This window comes from Podarcis pityusensis (genome assembly GCF_964106645.2).
Source record: "Podarcis pityusensis genome assembly, chromosome: 15".
Classification (NCBI taxonomy): domain Eukaryota; kingdom Metazoa; phylum Chordata; class Lepidosauria; order Squamata; family Lacertidae; genus Podarcis; species Podarcis pityusensis.
In genome coordinates, this window is record NC_138040.1 from 31,893,448 (window position 1) to 31,915,234 (window position 21,787).

Here is a 21,787-nt window from a genome sequence, read left to right on the forward strand (position 1 = left end):
TAAACATTAGCTGTGTTAAGCACATAATCCAACCAAGTACCCAAAATAGTGTGTCAAGGTAACTGTGGTCAACAATACAGGGGACCTCTTGATTCGACTGCTGAAATAAATATCATGTAAACCTCATGTTGATGAGAATGTAAACCAAGATCAATATTTTAGGCTGCAACAGTACACCTGTCTGCATGGGCTCATGTCAAAAATAAGTGAATTGGACTTGTGTACACATATTTAGGACCAGAGTGGTAGCTTTGGCTTTTAAGCAGATCCTATTTGGGCAGGGTAAACAAGCCCCTACTGAGGAATAGTACGACTAACTATAAAGTAATTCTAATTTCATATGAACAAGGCGGTGTGTATGCTGCGATTCCACATGTCCACACACACACAGAGGGAAGAAAAGAAGGAAGTTCAATATTTAATTGCTTAAGCTGCATCTCTTTGGGGTTATTCATTTACGTATTTAAAGAATTTTTATCCCACTCTTCAGCCAAAAGAAGCTTTCAGAGCAGTTTAAAGATCAATGAAAGCAAGACAGTCCCTGCCCTCAGGCCTACACTCTAAAATACACTACACAAAAGGAAAATTGATTGGGAAATACGCATACCCAGGTACCAGTTTTTATTTACAAGTTCCTCTAATGATCAGCTGGGTTAGAAACTATTCTAGATGCTTAAATGATAACTGTGTTAAATAATGGTAAATCATTTGAAGTGTTAGTAAGTTTTGATTAACTACGTGTAATTATTAGAAAATTGGGTAAATGGATATGGAAATCTAAGAGAATTTTTTTTATATAAGGAACCAGAAGAAGGGATGGAGGGAAGTCCGGAGAAGAAAAGGTTTTGAAAAGATATGGCAACAATGGGGAATGGGGGGGTGTAAAAATGTTCTTTTTTATTGGCGTTAATGTGGAATTAAATTGTGGAAAATAATAAAAATTTATTTAACAAAAAAGAAGAAATTGCTCAAGGAAAAGAAGAATGAAAGGACGCGGACCCTCTCTCTCTCTCTCTTTCTCCCCCCCCCCCCGATCTGCATATTCATCCAGGAAGTGCAAATAAAGTCAGTCTGTTTAAAAATGTGGATTGAACAAAATGGTCAAGGATCCTTAACCTCCAAATCATCATGCCCCAGCATTATAAAAATGATGAATCTCCTTGTTTTTAACTTAATTCTAGCTACAGGCTCTGAATTACGCTAGGTAATTTGGTGCTTTTGGCAATGGCAGTAGGAGGCAGCACTTTGGGAAAACACAGCAAAGGTTGGTGGACAAGCAGGGCAATGGCCCTGAGAAGTAAGAAAGCTTTGGGGAGGGATTAGGCATTTGTTGAAGGAGAATGACTCATGAGCTGATGTTGCTGTTCCTCCCTCTACCCAGCCAAGGACAATGTCTGGATCTCCAAAAGGTTTGTCTCACTGCCTGCCTGATCCTTCCAGCTGGCGACAGCTGTTGAGTCTTAGCACTCATAATGTGCAGCCACAAGCATTGCCTTGGAAAACGGAAAGAAAATTCTCAAATTCTGCCAAAATTTCCAAGACCGCAACTATGGTTCTTCTCTCCCTAACGCAAGCAGAACTTCTCACTCTTCCGCTGGGGCACACTCATTTTCTCAAATAAGACTGGAGTGACGTTTCTCCAGTCTTACGACTGTGCAAAAAGGGCACAGAGAACTGCTGGAGCCCAAGGGGAAACCAGTCTACTCTGTTTTGGCATGCATCAGGGTTCTGGGCACGTCTCCACTTTGGAAGAAGGGAAGCCATGTGCACCAAATTGTGCAGAAGCACAACAGGGAAGAGCCTCAAAGAGCAGGTTGTTTTGCTGCATCATTGCATTCAGAATGACTAAACGTTCCGGTCTTACTTTATGCTGAGATGCAGAAGAATTACTTGCTCCATATGATCAGAGCACAGCAAGGCCAGAAGGAGCAAATCATGTAGCAATGCAACAGACAGCCTCCCCTGGAAATGGGTTCTCAAGTACAGTGGTACCTTGGTTCTCAAACGGCTTGGCTTCCGAACAAATCGGCTCCCGAACGCTGCAAACCCGGAAGTAAGTGTTCCGGTTTGCGAACGTTTTTTGGAAGCCGAACGTCCGACGCGGCTTCTGCTTGAGTGCAGGAAGCTCCTGCAGCCAATCGGAAGCTGCACATTGGTTTTTGAACGGGTTCAGGTGTTGAACGGTAGATTAAGTTCGAGAACCAAGGTACTATTGTACAGTGGTACCTCGGGTTAAGTACTTAATTCGTTCCAGAGGTCTGTTCTTAACCTGAAACTGTTCTTAACCTGAAGACCACTTTAGGTAATGGGGCCTCCTGCTGCCGCCACGCTGCCAGAGCACAATTTCTGTTCTCATCCTGAAGCAAAATTCTTAACCCGAGGTAGTATTTCTGGGTTAGCGGAGTCTGTAACCTGATGTATGTAACCCGAGGTTACCACTGTACTTCTAAAAGGAGATCATGATCCCAGTTGGTATCTGCATTGGAGTTGAATTGATTTTATACATGTGCTGGAGCTGTTTTAAAGTTGTGAGATCTAGCTAGATCGATCTATCTATTTTTAAAAAATGGTTTTTATATATGCAATTGTTATTAACTGTTTTTATATACATAACTTTTTTAAAAAAATAAATTCTTATTATACATTAAATTGAAGTCATCCATAAACAAACAACTTAGACAAATTTGAAGGGGATAAGGCTATCAATGGCTCCTAGCAAGGATGCTGTGCTCTGCTTTTGCAGTTGGAGGTAGTTGCTGGAAACCACAGCTGGGGAAGAGAGTGCTCTTGTGCTTGGGTCCTGTTTGGTTAACCACAGGCATCTGGTTGGTCACTGTGAGAACAAGATGCTGGAGTAAATGGGCAACTGGTCTGATCCAGGGAGCTCTTTGTATGTTCTTCAAAACAGCAGGAACAACACAGCAACCTTTAATTTCTTGATTTATTTCTTGGATCATGCTGTTAATTCTCTTAGGGCACGTAGCTGTGGGTTACTGTCCCAATTACTAATGTCTACATGTTCAAATCTGTACTCTAGGCCTTCCCACCCTATCTCCCCCCTTCTGTACTGGGTGTACACATTGTGCAAACAGTTCAGAAAAGCTGGAGTCTTTCTCTTAGGTCCCGCCTAGGAAGATTTAGACTTCTCCCCATGATCCAATATCTTTTAACTGCAGCACGGTACATCAAAATTGTACGCAGATGCACGCTGCTGCTTACATAAGCCTGCCGTAATGGGATTCTAACATACGCCAGTGCCTGGCTTTTACGGAGCATTAACCACCCAGTGTTTCTCCTGGACACACGGTACCTTTCTACGGCTAAACTGGATTAGATTGCCTCTTGCTGGAAATTGCATCTACTGTTCACAAAACACATGCTGTCATAACAGGGAAGTGTGGCAGACTCTGGAAGCTGGCCTAACAGAAACCAGATGTTAAGTGAAACAAATGGACTTGTGCAACTTAAATATTATTAAGAAACACGTTGCTTAATGGATCCGACGTTTACTGATGGATGATGGAGTGCCGAGCTGTTGCTTTTTAGAAATATATCATTCTGCTGTTGGCGGCCAAGTTCGCCTGCTTCTTAACTCAGGAAAGCAAAGCTACAGCCTCGATCTTGGGTTCAGCCAGCATTTCAAGCTTTCCAATGTGCCCTATCAAATAAGAAATTGGTTGAGGGGTGTTCAAGTGCGTCCATTTAGGGTAGTAACTGCTCCCAGGCATTGGTTTCAGGAGGGGGGGCGGGGAATCAATTCATACCAATTTTCTAAATGGGTTGAGAGAATATCGAAAGTTTGCGTCGACAGATCCATATGCATGGATTTGCAGTGGTTGAGCCACACTGACCCCATTCAAAAATCAATGCCTGATTAAAAGTAATAATTACAAGAGCACAAGCTTTTAAATGTTAAATAGCGGTGCCTTCCGCTGGATTACTTCGGCAGTTGATGGCTGGAGCACAGCTAAGAGAAAGCCCCTGCCGGGGTGCAGGAAAGGACAGAAGAGGACAGAAGTCAGGTGGAGGCAAACTTTAGAAAGCAAGAAGAGAAGAGTACCTCTACTTCCTTGACCTGGAAGCTTTTATACAGGCCAGGAAGCAACACCTGATCCACTCTGGCATGTTGTGTTAAAGAGGCTCTTTCACTGGTCTATTATTTCCTCCTTTGTGCAAAGCACGATGGGGGCACCCAGGAACGTAGCTGGGAGTCAGAGTCAAGGAACATGCAAAAACACACCAGCGAGTCAGGAAGGCGGCTGTTGCCCAGGAAAGCCCAAAGAGAACAAAAACAGTGCCCTTACTTGTCTATCTACGCCAGCATTCTCTTTTCACCATGATCTATGGGAAGCATGCAGCAAGTGGGACCTGAGTGCAACAGCACTCTCCCAGAAATCAGTATTCAGAGGCATAGCACCTCTGACAGCAGAGGAAAAACATGGCCACTGTGACTAGTAGCCATTGGTAGCCTCATCCCCCATGAATTTGTCTAATCCTCTGTTGAAGTCACACAAGTCGAGGGCCATCACTACCTCTTGTGGGAGCAACTTCCATTGCGTGGCTGTCTGCTATCTATCCTTTATCACCCTCCAAGTCTAGCAGAGCCCAATGGCCTGCCTAGGAGGGCATGGCAAGTCTCTAGTCTGAGAACACTTCGCTGGCCTAGCAACAGCCCCCAAACCTGCAGCTCTGATAGCTCACACTGCACACACAAAGGAAGGCTCCCAGTTCTAGACCTGGCAATTCTAGCTTAATCCATGCAAGAGGAATCCCCATTTGACATCATGTTAAGTTCTAAATTCAAGATGCAATACGGATGCTAATCCTGGCACTGATCTATGCTTTGATGTGTAAGGCCAGCAGATGGGAAAGGAAGGGGGAATCGTGGGCCTCTCTTGCATCCCTATGGTCTTCTCCATTTAGGGTGTTATTTTCACAGACCAGTACTAAGTGTGTGGGGTGGTGGGGTGGCAGGAGATGAGATTTTGTCTGAAGCACCCCCAGGTTTACTTGCTTCCTTTACGCCAGTGCAAGTCACTGCTTTCCCAGCTCATGAATGATGTCCCGTTTCAAAAACTGCCAATCAGTTCAGGTGCCAACTGCCATATTTTCTGAACATAGCTTTGGGAAATTGAGCCAAATCAGAAGCCATTCGGAGGCAAGGTGTACACACCAGCTGGCATGCGAACCAGTTTTTTGTGCTTTTAAGAGGAGTGCTCTGCTGGAGCAGGAGGTAGTTAAGTGGCGCAGCAAATGCCTTGCATATGAAAAGGTCTCAGGTTCAATCCTAGGCATCCCCAGGTAGAGCTGGAGAAAATTTCAGCTTGAAACCCTGCAGAACCCTGGCAATATTGAGCTAGGTTGGTCAATGGTCTTCCACTCTTCCCACCAATAGAGATCAAATCAGACATGTATATACAACCACTTGTGGGCAAATGCATGAATGGCCTCTGCTGAAAAGTGAGGGAACAATGCAAAAACTCAGCCTATTTAGTTGGATTTGTTTCACGCCTGCAAGTTTACACAATGCTAAAGTCATCAAGTGATGGAACAGGCCTGCAGTAACTCATACCTGAAGTCAATGCCAAGGGAGATGACATGGAAGAGAAAGGGTTTCCTCTATGTCATGTGACCAAGTCCAAGTGCCAGTGAAGTCTAGCCTCCCACTCTTTGGGAAGAGGCAAAATACCTGGAGCAGACAGAGCAAACAGCCTCCAGGCAACCAATTCAGAAGTGCAGACACACACACACACACACACACACACACACACACACGTGGCTTTCCTGGCAGATGAGTTGCCCAGACTAAGGCTGCAATCCTCTGCACAGGAATCAGGGATGTACTTCTCAGTAAACATGCACAGGATTGCATGGGAAGAGTGTAGCAAAATTTGGAATTTTATATCAGACAGAGGGACTTGACTGGCTCCCTGGGATGACCAGGTTCCCAAGCCCTGGAGTTTTCAGGTTCCCAGGCTACGGTCCACAGATCACCAGTGGTCTGCAAGCTTCATTCAGATGCCTGCGGCATGTCCACATTACATATTCATATTAATTTTTATCTGTTTCTAATTACTTCTTTTATTTATTCTATTACAATTTGAATTCTGCGGAATGCCAATTGTAATAAAAGAAGCAATAAAGATGCAATTAAAAATCATACAGCATCTGGCACAGTGCATTAAAATCACGAGAACAGGCAAAAAAATCAGTAAGTGATCTGCCAAGACCCTCAGCAATTTTCAAGTGGTCTGTGGAGGAGTGGGGGACTTGGGAATCACCCATCTATGTTAGGATCTTGGCTTTAAGGGCTTACATTTCTCTTATCAGACCTGGTTAAGTAAGGAGCATAAAGTGGGTCTATGGATCCCGGTTCAAGGCCAAGGGACCAAACACTGCCGCTGCTGCACCTTTCGCATGCGTCAGCTCGGTGTAATCTACCATCTGTCTCACGGAAATGAGCTTTTCATGAGATATTTTAGGCATATGGCTGATGCAAATGCTAAATGGGATTCTCTTATTGAAAATATCCCTTTGCGGTGAAGCCTTGCTGCCTCTCCGAGGACTAAGCAAGAGTAGCTCGTGCTGATCAGCCTGGAGTGACAAGAGGTAATCACAGGACGAACTGATAACAATTGGCTTAAACAAAAATACAGGCTTGCTATTCAGATAACGTCTGAGTCAGTTACTAGAGGCGAGAAACCAAGTGAGTGACCCCCGCCACACACACTTCACCGCCCTGTTGCCATAAATTTATCTCCTTCAGATAATTGATTTAACAGCAGGCACTCAGATTTGCCAAGACTTTGTTACAGCAAATCCCCAGCAGAAATGTTTACAAAGGCTTACTTCATTTTGATTTCAAAAGAGAGGCAAAAAAGTAACACACCTACTAAGTCCGGAAGCTGCTTTTGCATAAGCCCATAAGCGGAATAGCAACTTTCAAATAGCCCAAAGAGACAAGATCATCAACACATGTGTGTTGCAGAGGATTTCTGTACTAAATAGTGGATCATGAGGCATCAATCTGCATTTCCCTCTAGCCATCGCTGCCCAGGGGTGTGGGATTGCAGACAGAAGTAGATAGATAGGAGCAACAGTTCTTTAACCCCCCCCCCCAACAAACCAGTTAAATTGCTGTGGATTTCAGCAAACCACTCAATTAACTCCCACCCCCTTACAAATCAAAGCGCATACATAACTCATATTTCAAAAACTGTAGTCCTGTCTTTCTAAGCGATAGGAATGCCTGTTTTCATGAGCAAAGTTCTGTGAAGTCCATCTCCATCACCATCAGAAAGAAACATAAGCACACAGCCAAGCACAGGTATTCTTGGCGGTTCCACAACTTATCTACAGACACAACCTCAAGGGACCTTGCAGACCACCAGCAGTCCATGGACCATAGTTAGAGAACTAAAAGATTATCGGTTTTGTAGCATGGCAGCCACTAGGCCACAATGCATAGCCTCAAACCCATTTTACAAACTTTTCCGGCCTAGACATTTTTGGCCAATTCGCAAGCCAAGGCATTCCACTCTTATTTTAAACCGTATCATTAAACAAACAAACAAACAAACAAGGTTGAGGAGCTATAAATTCTGGATCAGCAGTGAGCAAGCTCAGATGAGCTTTAAGAAGCTCTCTCTCTCCCACCTTTACTCTCCCATCCTGCACAGGCTAGTGATTAAACGCCATCGATTTCTGAAGCCAAAAGCAACCTGTAATAAATCCTGGGGAAATCAAGAGAGTGAGCTGCAGGATTCGAGGCAAGAGGAAATCTATGCTGCAGGTTTGCAGGCTCTACAGGGAGCTGAGCAGCTGGCACCCCAAGGACCCTTTGCTTTCCTGACAAGTAAACTCTCCCCCACCCCCTTTTTGGCAAGGGGGGGGAGGCAAAAGGAATTAAAACTCTGGAATGATCCCCAAACTGTTAAAAATGACTGTGGGCTGGGCAGAGCCTTACCCTGGCTGAGTTCATTATTTACTCTGCCTGCACACTTTCCTCCCTGAAATTTTAATGAGAGGTTTTTAACGTCAAGAGCCAAAAGAGATTACAGGCCGTCCCATAAGTCATCCATATTCTATTAAGAAAAGGAAAAAGGAAAAAGAGGCTTCCCAGGTCCTGGAGCTGTGTCACAGCAACAGCTTTGGAGTCAGACACCAAGGATGGCTGCAGACAAATGGCAGGGAGCAACTAATTCACAAACTACAGCTTGCTGATCAGACGCTGGCAATGTGGCGCGTGGCTGTCTAGCCCCTGCTCCACTGCTGTGCGGGCAATAATATATGCAGGCAAGACTCTGTATGCAAAACAACCTCATCTGTTTAAAAACAGCCTGGGAGAAAGCTGAAACGTTCGGATAATCAAATATTTGGATAAATGGAAGCGCTGGAGAGAAGCCTTGGAGATAACCTCCCCTTCCTCTCACTGCACACTTACAGCAACAGCCTCAGCTCAGTGGCTCATATTTATTTGAGAGTTACAGGATAGCTTCAGCAGCCTGACAAGCCACTTAATCATAAAATAGCTTTACTTGCCCTGGAATAATGGATGAGGGCTTCCTAACTTGAAAGCAAGCTGCCAGGATTGCTTTCTTGTGGCGCACTTCCACAGCACTGGGGGATGAGAGTGAATAGTGCCGTCACGTCACTGGAGCCCATTACGTGGGTCTTTCTTACCTGACTGGCAGGGCCTAAGCTGTGGGATTCCCTCCCCACAGAGGTGTATCTGGCACTTTCACTGCACCACTTTTGTCTATGCTGAAGATGCACTTCTTTCCCTGGCTTTGGACACCTGAGAAACAGTACGTGTATTTTAGGACCCACCCTAATTGTGACTGTAATTTGCTTTAAGATGTAACTTGTTTTAATTCTGTGCCTTGCTATAATCTGCCTTGGGACTTTCTGGGGAAGGGCGGAAGTGATCATCGTTGTCATCATTCGGGTGAGAAACAGCCACCCAAAATGACTTGTCCATCTGATTCTGATACGGACACACTCCCCAGAGCTGTAGAACCACAGCAAATGGAAGTTATGACAATCCACTGTGTGTGTGTGTGTGTGTGTGCGCACGCGCGCGCATGGGAACACAATGTGAGTGAGGAGCTTCAAGAGCCACCATTTAAACACACACACACACTGATAGATAGATAGATAGATAGATAGATAGATAGAGATAGAGGTTTTTCAAATTAGAATTTTATCTAACATACAACATAAAGACAAGATTCCAAAGAATCTCCTGGACATCCCTCCTCCCCTTTGTGGGTCCTATTATTAATCATTTCCTCCTGCATCTTTTACAATAATCCAAATATTTTACATCTCCATTATATCTAAAATTCACCATTAAACTACAAGTGTTATTCCACAGAAGCCACCATTTCTGGGAGGCACCAGCTGCCCTATCCAAGGCTATGCATGGCAGAGAAAGGCTTTGAAGCCAGGCCTCCAACTTGGGAGCAGAATTCTAAATCGTGGGGAGAGGAGGTTCCCACAAGAGGCAGTGATGGCCGCCAATTTGGATGGCTTTAAAAGAGGATTAGACAAACTTAATAGAAGACAAGGCTTTTGCTGGGGCGAGTCCTGCTGCACTCAGATCCTGCTTGCAGCCTTCCCATAGCTAGCCACTGTGAGAACAGGATGCTGCCTGATCCAGAAGGCTCTTCTTTTGTTTTTCATGAGGGCCTTGAACCCAGGTCTTGACTTGCACTCACAGGCTCTTACTAGCTCTCTCACATACACAAAAAAGAGGTAGACATCAGTTCTAACCTAGGAGGAGAAGAAATGGTATCCCCTTTTAAAACAGAGCCAGAGAACATAATAGCTCTCTTCCAGCTCACACAGTTAAGTTTGGTCTAGCGACAGCAACAAAACAAAAGGGTGCATCACAGGCAACCGAAAAACAACAACACACCCGCTAAAGCTATTAAAAATTAAAGCCATGCTTTATAGCCTTATAATGGCTTCATTATACCCGTTAGGTTATGTAAGCTCAGAGGAGACACGCCTTGAAAGGAGCATTAACTAGATAATAAAGTAAGTGTTTCACACATGCCTCTGAGGGATGCTGGCGAACAAGCGGGAAGGTGGGAGGGGCAGAAGGCTGCTAGAACTTGCAACTCTTCAATGCCATCAAAAGGAGAAAAGTGTTCTGCTTCAAATGTCCTGTGGGCTTGGGAGCTTGGACCGACCGAAGCCAAACCATTGCATTGTAAGAAGTCAACTAAGAAGCCAAACCATTGCATCGTACTTTTTTTTTTTTTTTGTTCTGGCTGGCTCAGCGGCAACGAAGTTCTTCTCCTGGTTCAGGCCTAGACAAGGTCCCATAAAATAATCAGTACGGCATACCTGAACTGGTTCAGTTTTGCTTCCCAAACACTGAGCAGCACAGCATCCAGAAATACTACCATCTATCCCATTCCTCCAGTGGTGGATTTATGTTCCTAGTCTGGCTTCAGTATGTGTATGCGTGTATAATAACCTGCGTTTCCTCCAAGGAGCTCTGGGCAAAGGACATAGTTTTCCTCCCATTTTATTCTCTCACCAACCCTATGAGGTAGGTTGAGCTAAAGGACAGGCTTGCTCCAGGGTTACCCATTAAGCTTTATAGCTGAATGTGGATTTGAGCCCGAGTCAATTTAGCAGCATCCCATGGTTGATGCTCTGCTTTAAGCTGGATGTAGAAGAGCCACCTTGGGTTGTATCCAACTAAGTTCCACTCAGAGAAATTAATGAACCTAAGATAGTCAAAGCCATTCATTTTAATAGACTTACCCTGCACTGGACTAGAATTGCAAATAACACTCCGCTTTCAAACTTCTAATACTCTGTACCCAACTGTCAATGCAAACCGCTTCATGCTAAAGGAGCAAGGCACTTAGAATGGGCATTCCCACCACCAATCAGCAGAGGGTGGAGAACTGAGGGATTTGGCCCCCCATTGAATCCAGTCCCCTGACCCCACCGTATTCTGTAACTGCGGTATCACCAAGGGAAAAGCCTTTTTTGTAGCACCGTCCTGTCATATTTTGTTAACATAAACCTGGACATCAGCCTGACTCGAATCTAAAACAGTGGTCATCTTAAAACCTGGTGGAAGATACTTTTTGGCTCCTGTGCGTAGACTCCTTAATATCACACAGCACAGTAAATCCACAAAACAACAGTTGACATTATATACCCTGGACACCTTGCCCTTTTCAGATTAAATCCAGAGCATGCCTGTTTGTTCTGAAATGGATCTCAGAGAGGTTAATGGGGCTTGATCTCAAGGGAGCATCCTTGGAAATGCCAACATAGCTGACTAGCATGCACTTGCAGGCCTTCTGGGCAGTTGCACCGTTGCTTTACGCTCAAGCTGCTCATGTATTCAGATTTTGTGGTTTTTCTTTGGTATGTTAATTGTTTGTATAGTGGTACCTTGGTTATTGAACTGTATCTGTTCCGAGAGTTCGTTCGATTCCCGAAACCATTTGAAAACCAAGGCGCGGCTTCCAATTGGCTGCAGGAGCTTCATGCAGTCAAGCAGAAGCTGCTTCGACTTCCCAAAAGCGTTCGCAAACCGAACACTTACTTCCGGGTTTGCAGCGTTTGACAGCCAATTTGTTCGGGAGCCAAGCCGTTTAAGAACCAAAGTTCAGTGGTACCTCGGGTTAAGAACTTAATTCGTTCTGGAGGTCTGTTCTTAACCTGAAACTGTTCTTAATCTGAAGCACCACTTTAGCTAATGGGGCCTCCTGCTGCCGCTGTGCCACTGCTGCACGATTTCTGTTCTCATCCTGAAGCAACGTTCTTAACCCGAGGTACTATTTCTGGGTTAGCGGAGTCTGTAATCTGAAGCGTCTGTAACCTGAAGCATCTGTAACCTGAGGTACCACTGTATTTTATTGTAAGCTGCCCAGAGAACTTGTGTTATTGGGTGGCATATCTAAATAAAAAATGAATAAATAAATGTTACAGAAATCAAACAACGGTGGGTGGGGGGAACTGAACCAGCAGCAGGTCATCCTTCCTGTCATTCAGTAACAGTTGCTGCTTAGAATGGTTCTTTGATTCTTGTCCAAGGGTGCCACCTTGTGGAAATTGCAGCATCTTGTTAGAAGTCACCAAAAGGGAGAAAAGCGCTCACAGTTGCAGACAGGATACCTGTCTATTCCATTGGCCTGCACAGAGATCTTCTGAACAGCACAAAAAGATGTGCCTGTTGTAATAATACCACAAACACCCAGTAGAATAGGGGTTGAGAACTTTATCCATGTCAAGCCAAGGTTTAAATTCTGATTCCTGCCTGAACTAATGATTGATAACAAACAGAATTATATGGGAAGCTAAACTAAAGCAAGTGCTTTCCCCCAAATGAGACATGTCAGAATTGCTAAAACTGCAGAGTTAGGGAACATCCCCCAATCCAATATGTTAACCACAGATATCTCTCATAACTGAACACCTGTGTCTCATTGGTGACTGCCTTGATGCTTTCCTACATGCTTCCCTCAAGCACAGGAGGCAGCGTTCCGGGTGAGTCTTATGTCCAATAAATGATTTAAATCCTTGGGGAAAGCATGCAATGCGACCCCCTGCTGGGACTATATCAGTTGAAGACACAGGCAAGGAAAGGGTGCATATCTAAAGGCTTCCTCCATGAAGGTGGGGAGGATCCATGCTTATGGAAAACCAGCATATCAGTAAACAAGTTCTTAGACTAGTCCTTCCTCTTGACATTCCATTTTTTTCATATGGGTTTAAATCAAAAGGCGATCCTGCACTTGCATTCTGAAGTGGCACAGTTCTAACAGAACTATGCCATAAGGGCAAATCTGAACCAGGGAATAACCAGCTCACACTACACCAGTAACATGCTCCAATATCTTGGCTTCTACCAGAATATATGAGAACATGAACCGTTCCTGTATTTCACTGCTGAAACAGCAGGCACCTTTGGACACCTGCCAGGGTCCCAGTACTCCAGGACTGCCTTGGAACCACTGCATTATGTGACTAAGTCTGTGAGCTGCCCTTTTATTATATTTCCCCATAATGCTCTTGATCGGTGCTTATGTTGGACACTGAAGCATTGTGCAAAATGTTAAGTGCTGGCTTGTCGCTACCTACTATACAGTACACCCAGGGCTTTTTGGGGGGGGGATTGAGGACAGCTTGCCAAGTGTACCCTCAAACCTGGGGCCAGCCCATAGAAGAATTCCAGCTTTCAGGGTAAGAAAACCATTGGCTAAATTCAGCATAACAGAAGCAGAACCTAACCTATCCCAGATAACCCACTGATAGCAGGGATGGCATCTGAAACGCAAACTGTATTTTTGGTTAAGACCTGGAGGAACCTCACTGCAATCAGCCTGCATAAATTGACAGCAAGCCTCCCTAGCCAGCTGCTTACCGTTCAGCTCAGGAGGCAGGTAAAGGTGGTAAGTGCTGTAGATGTCGTTGGACATCTGGAGCTGGAGCTTGGTGTGCTTCTTCAGGAGTTCAGCTATGTTCTCCTCCTGGAAGGGTGTCTTCTCCAAAATCACCACAGCATCTGTCCCGTCACCAGAAGCGCTGTTCACCTAGAGAAATAAGAACAGTAAGAGTTGGCTTACTGGCTTGAACTGAGGTCCATCTAGCGCAGTAAGGGAACCTGAGGTCATCCAGGTGTTCTTGGAATCCCAACTCCCATCAGCCCAGGTAGTACAGTCAATGAAGGGAAGGGCCGTAGCTCAGTGATAGTGCATTTGTTTTTCATACAGAAGGTCCTGGGTTCAATCCCCAGATCTCTAGGTAGGGCAGGGAAAGACGCTTGTTTGAAATTCTGGAGAGCTACTGCTGAACAGTGCGGACAATACAGTGCATGATACTGATCTGAGTATAAGGCAACTCCTGTCCTATTTGGCCAAAGAAGTGAGGCCAAGGAGTATTAAGGGCAAGTCAGTATCCTTACCAAAGTAGTTTCACTTTCCATTCTTACTCCACTTTTTGACTTACATCTGATTTGGACACCACTCTGTTTCCAACCATTGCTGGCCAGATGAACTTGGAAGCTCAAGGCACCAATGTCATTCCCTGTTTTAACGCAGCAAGTGGTAATTAATGGGATGGTGCCTTTGACCACTGGAGGTCCTATTCAGCTATTAGTCATTAAATTTTCTGTGTCACTCTTCTCTAAGGAGTTCAGAGAGTTTCATGGCTAAGTAGGGGTGTGAACCGAGCCCTCCTTGGTCCTAGTCCAACTACTCTATCAACTACACCACCCTGGCTCTTAAGCATCATGACAAATAATCAACCATGGATGAACCCATTCTCTGTGAATCAGTGTCATCATTTTTAAAAAAGCCATCTAAACTGATGACTGCTGCTACATCTAGTGTGTTCAGGGTGTGCCATATCCAGAATCATTAGAAAGAGCCAAGAGGAAATCGGGACCTTTCCTTACAACTAGTTCTGCTGTCACAAGATGATGTTGATGTGAAGAGTAGGGGAAGGCTCTGGAAACTGAAAAATGGTGTTTGTGCACATCCAGCTGGGCAGAACTGCAGTACAAAGGGGCATGCTTAGTCCCACCAACTTTCTATGAGTAAACTTGCATCCATACTGCAAGACCCTACTTTATCATGAGGGACTGATGGATACAAACGCAGCCTGAATGTGGGTTGTTGCCAGGCAGCAAATGGGGATGGAAAAGAAACAGTGCCATTGCTTCACATTAGGAAACGTGTGTGTGTGTGTGTGAGAGAGAGAGAGAGAGAGAGAGAGAGGGGCAGAGGCAGAGGCAGAGAGAACAGGATATAGTGGATGAATGGAACTGATTGATGACATTTCACACACATTAGTCAAGTTTGCACAATCAAATTCTGGTTTAATAAGCATGAGCTTCGCAGAACTGGACCCAGGAAGTTGCATTTCACCACAGCTTCCCATTACTATGATTCATGGCTTCCAAACACACCAGGATCCAGAAGCCAAGGGAGGGAACAATGGGGGAAGCAAGAAAGCTGGAGCATAACTTACTAAGTCAGGATATGATTGTGTGAAGCAGGCAATCACGTGGGTCATCCCAATCTTTTACAAGAGCCCTCTACAAGTGCAACGAAGATGCCTGGGATCCACAGGACTGTAGGAAGCTGCCATCTACAGAGTCAGACCATTGGTCCATCTAGTTTAGAACTGTCTACACCAGGGGCAGCAGATGTTTTGCCTTCTCATTGTTGTGGACTCCAATTCCCATCGTCAGGGATGGTGGGCGCCCAATAACATGTGAAGAGCAACAGGCTCCTCATCCTTTCCCAGCAGCTTAAAGTAAGCTTCTAGAAGGTGGGGGTTGATTAGGATGGGTGGACGTGTGTCATAAGGTTCCAAATTCCTATACTATAGATGCAACCTGGTGGGACACAGATAGACTGCAACACTTTGTTGCAGGTCCCACTTACATCTATTAAATCTGACCTTAGCTGTTCCAACAGAAACACATTATCTGCTGCTGCCGCCACCTTTTAACTCCGGTTTATTGATCCTCCACGCCTTGAAATGTTTCAGCTCCTCCTCCCCACCCTGAATTTGACCTAGAGAGACTAATCCATTTTCCAAGTCCTTTCGAAAAGCCATTCATCTAGAATTTACATGCTACTTGGAAATTATAGAGATGCCATGCAATTTCCTGACACTTCATCATGTGCCTTGGCTATCTAGGAAGAGGATTTACAGAGGACAATAAAAGAACTAACCCAACTGTATACCCCCGCCCGCAAGGAAGAACCTGCCTCCCGAACACTGTACAGCTGTAAACGGTGAATTAAAAGAGTACTTGCAAATTTCCCGTTTTTATGGCCTCCTAAGTGACAACTCCATCCATCTTATTTACAGCATTTCAGTTAACTGCTAGTTTGCAATTCAATTCCACTTTAAACACTAAACATGAAAAACTGATCTCCAGGCTAAAAGCAATAGATATGCTAATAAGAAAAAAATAATCTAAGCTTCGAGATGGGTATCTAGTGCTTTTGTTAGGTGGAACAATGCAACCTGTGCCCCATTCCACACACAGTCCCTCCCTTCTGAACCGCACAGTATAATAAGATTGCCCTCTAAGCCTCTCATTTATTCCTGGCTGCCAAACCTAGAAGTCTGCTGAACCCGATCCAGTTCCTGAATTTCAACAAAGGCCACAACAGGGGAAAGATGCTTGAAAGGCAGCACACACAGAGATTTACACAATGGATGGGGCTTCTTCTCACAAGGACTGATCAGGGACCACATTAGTGGGATCAGAAGAGAATCCTCCGCCCAGATCAGGATCAGACTGGCCAGTGCCTTTGTGGATGACCTTCCTCTGCATGCTGCCCGGCTTATTTGCATGAGCCACCCTGAAGTACTTGCTCTGAAATAGTAGCACATCTATTCTGTCTTCTGCAGCAACTCTGCTAAGGGTCAGAACAGAACAGGTGGATTTGGGGAGGACGGAGGCTGATGAGTGAATGGATAGCCCTAGGGAACCTTTTGATCCTCTTCAATATTACGACGATCACAGTTCCTTTTCCACCTCTTTCTAGGGCCCATAGAACAGGAGTAGGAAACCTTCTTGTCTCTATGGAAGGCTGCCCACCTGTCAAAATGAGCCTGAACGGCCTAGGACCCTCGTACCTACGGGACCGCCTCTCCTGGTATGCCCCACGGAGGACCTTAAGGTCCATAAATAGCAACACCCTAGAGGTCCCGGGCCCTAAGGAAGTCAGATTAGCCTCAACCAGAGCCAGGGCCTTTTCAACACTGGCTCCGGCCTAGTAGAACACTCTGTCTCATGAGACCAGGGCCCTGAAGGATCTGATTTCTTTCTGCAGGGCCTGTAAGACAGAGTTGTTCCGCCTGGCCTTTGGCTTGGAATCACCTTGATCCCCTCCCCCTCTTTCCTTTTTCCTTTCTTCTTCTGTGATGGAACTCCTATTTAGGGACTTCCCTGGCTTTTTTCTGGCCCATGTAGGACCAGTCTGGATAGTTGGCCTTGGTGAAGACTTGACGTTTTCATCCCCCAAAAAGTTTTTGATTTGAGTTCCTATTGAAATGAGGCTGCATTTTAATGCTGTATTTTAAAGTTGTATTTCAATCAACTGTTTTTATACTTGGTGTTGGCCGCCCTGAGCCCGGTCTTGGCTGGGGAGGGCGGGGTATAAATAAAATTTATTATTATTATTATGAAGTTGGGACTTCAATGCACCGTGTGCACTCAATCCAGCAGGCTGTGCTTATACAGCTCACCGGCTGGTGGGCAGTACAGTCAAAGCCTGTTTTCCCTTGTACTTTAAGGCTCCTGATTGGCAGCCAAATCTCCACTTGCCCCACACCTTATGTCACCTATGCCAGTTATGCGGCAGGTTTAGGGAAAAGAGGCCAGGCTATTCTTGTGTCCTTGTAATAGGATCTTCCCCCTTTCTTTGAATGTTGCAGCCAGAGTATGTACAGTATTCCACATCTACTTCATTGCATATAAATGGTTTGTAATAAATATGGTAAAAAATGAGAAAGAAAATATTTCTGCATCCAAATTCTGGGGCCTATATAAAGTGTGCTCCACAGCCTTTGCAAATGGGTTGGAAATCAGTTAAAATTTAGAGAGTGAAGAAGATAACGTTGTATCTCTGCCCTGACCGCAGCAGATGAGGATTCCCTTCTGTCATTACCCACTCATTATTGCAGAGATAAGCACCCACCATAAAAAGAGTTAATATTATAATAACCACAGCTATAATTCTACCAATTCCAATTATAACTTATTACCCATGATGGCAATAACCATAATTGGTGTTGCTGCATGACCACATAAAAACCAGTGGTGTTCAATTATACTAGTGTCACTTATCTTAGTGCTACTAAACAAAGTATACGGGGTCTCAGAGCTCCATAGACTCTCTAAGTAAAGTTTTATTGAAAAGTAGTTTTATTTATGAAGGAACAAGGGGTGGTGGTGGTGGGTGGAATACCTCTGAAACACCTTTGAGCTTTTATGGGCCAGCATCAGATTTGTAAGTAGCAGCTCCTAACAACTGAATCGGCATTTCACATTTGTAAGCACAAACATAACATTTCTTGGCTTGGTGCCTGGACAACCAGGGTACTGGGATTTTCCACAACCCTTATCCACAGGAGGTAAAGATGATCACTGCCCTACAGTTGCTATCATTTTAGATGATTAGGGCTTTGGTGTAGTTCTATTTTGAAATACTTCCTGCATTTATTATTTTGATATAAGAAATAGCACAAGGTGGCATACAAACCTAAAACACAGTATTGCCACGGTAAAAAACAATTTAAAATGTCAAATGTTTAGCCTATGTGTGTCTCTGGCAATTTATCCTCTTTACAAATGTGCCTATGGGCCCAAAAAGGTTGACAGCACATGCCATTATCTATGTCCAACAGTTTACATTTTATACAGTATTCTGAACGCATTTAGTTATATTTCAAGGTAGCACTCTCCATACAAATATACCCCAGGGCAGTTTACTATGAAAAAATACAATACTATACAATCATGCCAGGCAAAAGCATTCCTCTTCTCCTGGGCCTTTGGCTAATGGCACTGTGGGTTAAACCACAGAGCCTAGGATTTGCCGATCAGAAGGTCGGTGGTTCGAATCCCCGCGATGGGTGAGCTCCCATTGTTCGGTCCCAGCTCCTGCCCACCTAGCAGTTTGAAAGCATGTACCGCTCCGGCGGGAAGGTAAACGGCGTTTCCATGCGCTGCTCTGGTTTGCCAGAAGCGGCTTAGTCATGTTGGCCACGCCAATAAAGCCTAATGGTACCCCTTTACCTTTAAAGGTACCCCTGCCCGTACGGGCCAGTCGTGTCCGACTCTAGGGTTGCGTGCTCATCTCGCTCTAGAGGCCGTGAGCCGGCGCCGTCCAAAGACACTTCCGGGTCACGTGGCCAGCGTTACAAAGCTGCAGCTGGCGAGTAAGCACCAGCGCAGCACACGGAAACGCCGTTTACCTTCCCGCTATAAAGCAGTACCTATTTATCTACTTGCACTTAGGGGTGCTTTCGAACTGCTAGGTGGGCAGGAGCTGGGACCGAAAGTTTTACCCACAGCGCCACCCGCGTCCCTCCCTTTACCTTTACAGCCTTTTAAAACTAAGTTTGTATGGGGGTATTGTTTTTGTTTGTAATTACGGTATGTATTTCTGTGTTTTTGTATTGTAAACTGTCCCGTGATCTTCAGATGAAAGGCAGTCTAGAAATAAATAATAATAATAATAATACCAAAATACCACAAACAACATCAAACACATACACACATTTCAAGTTCACTGTAGCACACTGGCTGCACTGTAAAAATAATTGTCGTGTGTGAATGTCTGTAACATCTCATAATCCGCGCCGGCGCTATTATAATTTTTATTCAGGAAGATCTCTGTGAGATCAGGAAGGTTGTATGCATACAAAAAACCAAATTTATGTTAACTCACAAAAAAAGTCACCTACTTTATGCAAGGGTATAAATTTGGCACCCGGGGGCTCCTTTGGAAGTAAGGGCAGGATATGATAAATACAATAAAATAAAAAGAAGTACAGCATCCTCTTAGAAAAGAAAATTGTCAACTTTCTCAACCTCCCCCTCCCTTTTTGGCACAGCCCATTTTCCCACGCCCCCCCCTGGAGATGAAGAATGGGATCTTCCTAAAGAGGCGGGGTAAAATAATGCCGTTACGTCAAGCCCCGCCCCTTGAATTTGATTGGCCCTCAGCGGCTCCAGAAACAAACGTTACTACCTGCCCGTGAAGGAAGATGGTTTTGTCGCGCGCAGACTCCCTAAGCACTTTGCGCACGGAGATGTCAGCCAAGGGGAAGGTGCCAGCGACGGAGCCTTCCCCTTGGGACTCGGCGTTCCCGTTCTCTCCATCTTTCGCCTCACGCTTTCGCTTAGCGCTTGGGGACTCCGCCATTTCTCTAGAACCGGTTGGCGCGCATGCGCTGTGGCCTCGAACTCTTCCCGCGCTCGCTCAACTATTGAGCGTCAGGGCGGGCAGCTCCCTCTGCTGGCAGGGAGGTCTCAGCTACCGGGGGTGGTGGAGAGAGTGGCTTTACCAAGTCATTGTACGCATGCGTTGGAGCGCGGTCACATTCCCAACGTAGACGCAGGAAAAGTGTAGAGCTGAAATCCAGCGGTATGCACGTGGAAATTCAGGGCCCCTTTAGGCACTTTTCAAAACTTCTGAGCTGGGCAGGAAATAGCAGCGGTAAATAAATAAAAATAGCGGAGAAATCTCAGGATCTAATTGTCTGTTCAGATTAATTGCATGCAGAAGCCATGAACTTTCATCGGTTTGCGAGCAGGCACCTTGTGATTTGAAATTATTAAAGCAAAACTACATGCAAACTAAAGGAGTTACCGTAGGTTGCTTTTTCCTTTTGTTTGGGATAGAGGCTGTACTGTTATCCAATCACCGCTAGGCTAGTTCCGTGTTTTTCTAAGCTGTTTTCAAAAAGCAGCTCTCACTTCTGCCCAGCAAAGACCAAATTTTGCCTCCGGATTCGAACGAGAAGCCACAAACTCCATACAGTGGTACCTCGGTAGCCAAACCCTAGGCGTCTTGCTGTCTTATCAAGACAAACTACATTGCAATCCTGTGCATATCTACTCAGAAGGCAGCTTGCAGATAAATTTGTACAAGATTGCATCCTTCATTTCATGCAACACACAGTACAACCCTATGAACTTTTACATGAAAGCAAGTATTGTTGTGTCCAACTGGACTTACTCCCTAGTATTTCAACGACACAGCATTTATACGTTGTCTGAATTTTCTTCACAACCTGGAACACCACCCTGAAATAAATAGATAGTAAGCCCACCTTAGGGTGAAGAGCGAGTAATAAATAATAAGAAGTACATTGTGGGTTGCAGCCTACGTGCCAGTTTTTTATAGTTGCACACAGCCAGAACTTCTAGTGCATCATGTAGAACTGTCCTCTGCAGGGATCCCATTGGCCATGAATTAGTATAGGTAAATAGAGGAGGGATTTTATCCCTCTATCTCCACTGCGAACATCCTGTTTACCAATAGTAGGCAGGTAGAGTGACCCAATTCAATAAAAGTGCCAATGATGAGTAAACTGAAATCAGTTCCAAGTCACAATACACTCAAAGCACAATCTGTGGACATATTAGCTGATCTGTTCATAATTATTTACATGTAACATGCAACAAGTTTACAGTCTGTGTACACTGTTGCTGATCTGTACAAATCAAGAAAGCTGTGTTTTTTTGCACAAACAATTATATACATGTACAAAAGAGCTTGTACCTGCATTCAGTATAATGTGTGCACAAGCCTACAGACTTAAAAGGGTTGGTGTGTTGGGTTGTGTCTGTCATATATATTTGCTCCAAGGGTTTAACTGGACCAGTGATGAATTAGAACAGGGTGGGTGGAGGAGGTTTGAAATAACTGCTGGATCTGAACAGTTTGGTGCCTAAAATCATGTGACATTCCAACAAGGTTCCTTAGTTATAAGAGGGAAGTCTGGGCTGTTTTTTAGCCAGTCGGAAGCTCTGTGGGAGAATCACCAGAACTACACTCTGAAGTTTTGGTTTGTTTAAAGACTTTGATTTGCCTTGTCAAAAGATGAGGTTTCTACCGTTGCTTTCGCTATTACTCAGTGCTCTGTGTTACACAACGGCCTTCAACTCAAGAGAAGCAAAAAGGAACCAAAACTGCTATGGTTTCATAATGGTTGCTAAGCAAAATCATGTTAACGCGCCGTGCTGTCCAGAACATCAGATGACGACACTGAATGG

The 21,787-nt window shown here is 44.8% G+C and overlaps 1 protein-coding gene across 4 annotated transcripts in view; it reads right to left on the minus strand.

Moving 5' to 3' along the window:
- DCPS (decapping enzyme, scavenger) overlaps positions 1-20,028 on the minus strand; it is a 64,127-nt gene extending 44,099 nt beyond the window's left edge. Inside the window, exons 1-2 of one of the 4 annotated variants that reach the window (XM_080983941.1) lie at positions 19,758-20,028; positions 13,400-13,568 (exon numbers count right to left, since the gene is read on the minus strand). In XM_080983941.1, coding sequence (XP_080840067.1) covers positions 13,400-13,568; positions 19,758-19,931 — 343 coding nt within the window. In that variant the 5' untranslated portion in view covers positions 19,932-20,028. Of the gene's footprint in view, positions 1-13,399; positions 13,569-19,470; positions 19,611-19,757 lie in introns of those variants that run through there. The other 3 variants (XM_080983939.1, XM_080983940.1, XM_080983942.1) reach the window with 3 other exon arrangements.
- Between the last annotated feature and the right edge of the window lie 1,759 nt (positions 20,029-21,787).